General features: G+C 34.4%; 1 protein-coding gene across 1 annotated transcript; it reads left to right on the forward strand.

Moving 5' to 3' along the window:
- Window positions 1-237: 237 nt before the first annotated feature.
- LOC145992422 (UDP-glycosyltransferase UGT4-like) lies at window positions 238-5,006 on the forward strand. The gene is made up of 5 exons (XM_083128807.1): window positions 238-1,041; window positions 1,847-2,072; window positions 2,525-2,744; window positions 3,673-3,841; window positions 4,695-5,006. Exons 1-5 carry the CDS (start codon window positions 238-240, stop codon window positions 5,004-5,006), a joined length of 1,731 nt encoding a protein of 576 aa, XP_082984933.1.
- Window positions 5,007-5,258: the final 252 nt, after the last annotated feature.

The following is a 5,258-nucleotide window of genomic DNA, read 5'->3' on the forward strand; positions in this document are numbered from 1 at the left end:
CTATAATTTTATATCAACAATATAGCAAATAGATTTCAAAAGTATGAGAAAGATAGTGTATAAAGGATAGGAAAATAATTTTAAAAAATTGTGTTCCAATTTAAATAAAATTTTGAGTGAACACAAATTAAAAATCATAAAAGTGTTAATTGTAACAATTACACAATCGATATTAATATTCTTATTCTAACAGCAGTTTCAAATTAAATCTTTATTTCTTCCTAGGTACAGTTAATCATGGAAATTGTATGGGTACTAATCTGTCTGTGGCCAGTGGTTTCCTCCGAAAAGATACTTGCTCTTTTGCCAGTTGTAGTTCCCAGTCACATGAATTTGTACGAATCTGTAATAATTGGATTAGCTGAAAAAAACCACGACATTGTTCTCGCAACACCAATGCCACTTAGAGCTCCACACGCAAAAGTGAAACAGCATGTTTTCCCTTCGTTGATGAAGAGCATGAGGGACTCAATTCCACATTCTCTGAAGTTAAGGAAAGATTTCGCTCCTCCAATAAAAATGGCGGGAATATATGACCCACTTATAGCGAACATGTGCAAACAATTTCTGCATGAAGTGGATAACGTTCTCGAATATGATCAAAAATTTGATTTAATACTTACTTCAGCATATTTAATGGAGTGTTCTGCAGGTTATATCCACAAATACAATACTCCGTTTGTGGTGCTTATGACTTCCTCTTGGACAAACTATTACAGAATATTAACGAATTACATGTCTTTTTCATACAGCCCACATGTTTTCCTCCACTACACAGACGACATGAACTTCATAGAACGCACCGTGAACAGTCTGTACTCCATTGCACATTTAATATGGATACAGTACAAAACTCTTCCATCAGCCGACAAACTTTTAAAAGAACATTTTGAAAATTTCTCAAGCATTGATGAAGTGAGCAGTAACGTCAGTTTAATTTTAATTGCATCGGAAATAAGCACTAGTTTTAACAAACCAACACCTCCAAACGTTGTTAACGTTGGATGCATTCAATGTAAAAGCCCAAAACCACTGTCACAGGTAAGTTTTACATGTATTTCTTCTTTTTCCTTTCTTATAGAAAAAACTCATGCATTTTAAAATTCATAAAATTATATAAAATTTGCATACATATCAAAATGCAAGAAATTGCAATTTGACTTGAGGAATATAATGCTCCTTTCTCTAACGTTAAAACCTAATCTTCTTTGGATTATGTTATTAGTAAAGTACAATCATCCTGTGTGCTATTTTTTCTGAAAAGCATCCTAATATTATTGTATTGCTCTGTATCGTTGGAAGTTACCAGGGGTTTACTGGCTTCATCAATAGTGTCCGGGCAGCATGGCATATGGGAACTAAGTCTAAATGCAGATTTCACTCTATGTCACTAAGCAGCGACCAGTTTTGATATAGTATGATCTCCATGGGATAGTGGCAAGGGTAAACCCTTGCTACCAAACCAGCTGTCTCAGGTTCGAACCCTGTTCAAGCATGTCCATTTTGTTCTTCCCTTCACCCATGTCATCGGTTCATTCCTCACATGTGATTATCTGAAGTTTATTTATAATGATACGATGACGATAATCTCCTTTTTAGAATATCATTCAAATTGATGAAATAAATCATGGGTTTGCTCATGGCACTAATGATATTCTTTTAAAGCTTGGTTACAAATTTATAGTCAATAGATATTGGGCTTCCTAAATTTCTTCACAACAAATAAACATAACCATATCTGTTTTCAATAGTATCGATTCAAGGGGGCTATGGAGCCTTGGGAACTGATGTCCACTACCCTAATGACCAGTATATTGCTGGATATTACATTTGATTTTTCTGGCAGGAATTGGAGAGTTTCGTTGAGGAGTCTGGAGAGCATGGATTTATATTTGCTTCGTTAGGAACTTTGATAGATGACAGCGCTCTTGTCATTGAACTGGAAAAGAAGTTCATGGATACTTTCTCAAAGTTACCCCAAAGGGTGATTTGGAAAAAAACTAGTTCAAGAGTTTTCAACACCACGGCGAACATAAAAACCGTACATTGGGCTCCTCAACAAGATCTGTTAGGTATGCCATTTTGAGATTTTTAAATTTTTGTATCTTTATTGGTTGTTAACACCTTTTGGAGATTTCATTTTTTATACATAATTATAGATAGTATTGCACTTACATATTTGAAATATTGCAAACTTTTCTTGTCTATGTAGTCTACAGAAATTGTAATGAAGCATATTCCTGATTCTTCCAAGATATGAACGTGAACATGTCAGATCCACATACGTCAAAGTGTTGGACAAAATGAAACGTAATTATAATTATTGTTCTAGTAACAACATCGAAAATTAAATACGCCATTTTAATTTTTATCTTCTCCTAACGGTTATATCATTTTCAATTGTAGAATATATCAATCAGAATTTCAAGAATACCAAGAAATGTTTACAGTTTGCTATGCCTGTTTGGAAAATTATCATAAATATATTTGGTTACTTGTGGAAGTAGCTGTGTCTCTCTTTCAGGACATCCAAGGATAAAAGCCTTCTTGACTCATGGGGGAATATTCAGCACACAAGAAGCCGTATACCATGCAGTTCCAACTGTATGCCTACCCATCTGGCTGGATCAAGATCACAACGCAGCACTGGCTGAAAAACGTGGTATTTCTGAGAAATTGGAAGTTTTCAATTTCACATCGGAAGAATTAGTGGATGCATTTCACAAGGTTGTCAATGATACACGGTACGTTCAAATAGACACTTTCTCTCACTTTGATGTTTAAGAAAATATTTCAACAAATTTGTATTTGGCAACTATTTCTTTTCAGGGCGTTAATCTTCGATCTTAACCCTAAATCGGTAGCAATATTTTTATGTTACAAGAGGTTGCAATGTATACAATAGAACTTTCAATTACAAGCAAAGTATAATATTTTTAGCACTCATTGTCCTTATTCTCACCAATTCATATACTTTTGATACTATTCGTTTATATTTCCTTCTCCTTAATTTTTTACAGCTTCTAGGGGCCTCTTTTGCATTTAAACGATATCTGTCAAGTTCACAGTAACGAACAAACTTCCTATTCTTTGTCTTGCGACAGCTTCCAATTCCGTTCACGTACCTTTTAGTAGATAAGAAACAAGAATATCATGTAATAAATAATACGTAATTTGGGCGGAACATGGCTTGCGATGGAAGTAAGTCACCAATATTGTTGTTTCTGATAAGATTTATCTTACAGGACTTAGATATCAGAGACTTTTTATTGTATATGAACGAAATGAGTCAACTAATTTAGAGATGTCGGACTTTAAATATGTAAAATTTTGGAAAATACATTTGGTGTAATTGGTGTGCTGTTGAGATCATCTTCATTTGTTTTCACTTCTCCAATTGAATTCTTCACAATCAGGATGGTAAAAACTTTTATTAAGTATGTAAAGTTATGCATTGTAGTTTTCATTCTTATTCTGGCTTTTAAAATGTACTAACAACATACGATATACAGCTGTATCAGGCAGCAAAATGTTTGACACCTTTTTACCCCAATTCTTGCATATTGAATATCATTTCAGTCTCCATCTACATTCTGCCTAATTGTGTTCAGTATCCACTCATCTATCTTCTACTTCCTCGTTGATCTATGAAAATATATTATTGTTTTCCAGCTACCGTGAAAACGTGAGGAAGTTGTCTGCTGTCATGAAAGAGAGACCAGTGAGTCCTTTGGAATCCGCCATGTTCTGGATCGAGCACGTCATGAGACACGGAGGGGGTCGTCACCTGACTCCAGCTTCCCAGGATTTGTTCACATACGAAGTGTGCATGGTGGATGTCGTAATGGCTCTTCTTTTACTCATGTTCATTCTGGTCGTTATTGGATTTTGGGTTTTCCTTAAATTCTTTGCTTTGGTTAAAACGTTTGTTCACTTTTTTAGCATAAGTGTGTGAAATAAAAAATATATATTTTGTAGAATTTCAGTATAAATTGTAATGTATTTATTGTAGTATTTAAATATATTTATATTCTTCAATGCGTTTCTTTCATTTAATAATACCCAACGTTAAATGAGCATAAGAGAGTTCTCACACAGAAATGAGAAGTGACACATGACACTTCGGAAGAAACCAATCAATAGCAGCCTTTCAATCGTAACTGCATGACACATCTCCCAAGCTTACATTCGACTCTGACCCGTAGCTAGAGGAGGGCAGGGAGGGCAACTGTCGCCCTGAGAGCCTGCTTTGCCCCCCTGTGAAAAATACAGAACACATTCCTACCTGAAATTCTCTATAATCTTTACAATTATATCATGTGTTTCTCTACCAACATAACAAAGACACTTATTGATTTTGTGATTTATTAGGGTGTATGAGATTCCGCGATGTAATGTGTATTATTGATTCTGATGGGAGCATTCTCAGGACGTAGCGATTTGAAATGGTGGTATCGTTTGGATTCTGTGTGACTGTAATTTTGGAGGATTGTGAAAAAGATGGCGTATTGGTTCAATAAACAAGATTGTTCGCTAGATTGAATCGAGTGTTGTTTGAATTTAATTGAAGGACTTGTGTAGAAGACTAAGTAGTGTTTAGATTATAATCTATTGTGAAAAAAGGACAAAAGTTGATTAATAATAATCAAATCAATTACAATTTAAAACGTTCAATATCCCTTTGGATTGTATAGATATGTGCTTCTCATTTATTTATCATAATGGATCAAAAGGGAATTGTTGAAGACGGACATAGTGCGATATGCAATAATACTATAACCAGTGATAATATGGATATAATATCATCTGATTCAAAACATGAAGAAAATGATGGAAATTATGTTATGGACACTTCACACAAAGTAAATGGGCCGAATAAAAGAAAGAACAATACAACACAGAATGAAATGGGTAACAAAAGTTCTAGGATGGAACACAGTTCTAATCATGAAGACAAAATATACCAATATGACACAGGTGCCAACGATAGTGATAATAGAAAGTAGAAACCAACAGTTAGGAAATTTGCATCCAGTTAAAGTTGGATATATGTTGATGGATAATAATGTGAAAGTAAAGTATGTAGATCAAAGTGGACGAAATAGAGTTCGAGGATTATTCAACACGTCACAAGAAGCTAATAATATTGTGAAAAATAAAGTGTTATTAGACAAGTTAGGAGTAAATGCCAGAATTCCTAAATCTTTAGTGGAGAAGGAAGGCCTTGTATTTGGAATAGCCACAGAGTTTGAAATGCA

Source organism: Lepisma saccharinum, chromosome 9 (assembly GCF_977018435.1).
Source record: "Lepisma saccharinum chromosome 9, izLepSacc3.1, whole genome shotgun sequence".
Classification (NCBI taxonomy): Eukaryota; Metazoa; Arthropoda; class Insecta; order Zygentoma; family Lepismatidae; genus Lepisma; species Lepisma saccharinum.

Bases quoted from the DNA above. Each gene is read 5' to 3' on its own strand.
- LOC145992422 (XM_083128807.1), top strand. From the start codon at position 238: ATGGAAATTGTATGGGTACTAATCTGTCTGTGGCCAGTGGTTTCCTCC. The intron at 2,073-2,524 runs GTATGCCATTTT...TCTCTCTTTCAG, and splicing joins TCCTCAACAAGATCTGTTAG to GACATCCAAGGATAAAAGCC. The intron at 3,842-4,694 runs GTAATGGCTCTT...TGGATTGTATAG, and splicing joins AAGTGTGCATGGTGGATGTC to ATATGTGCTTCTCATTTATT.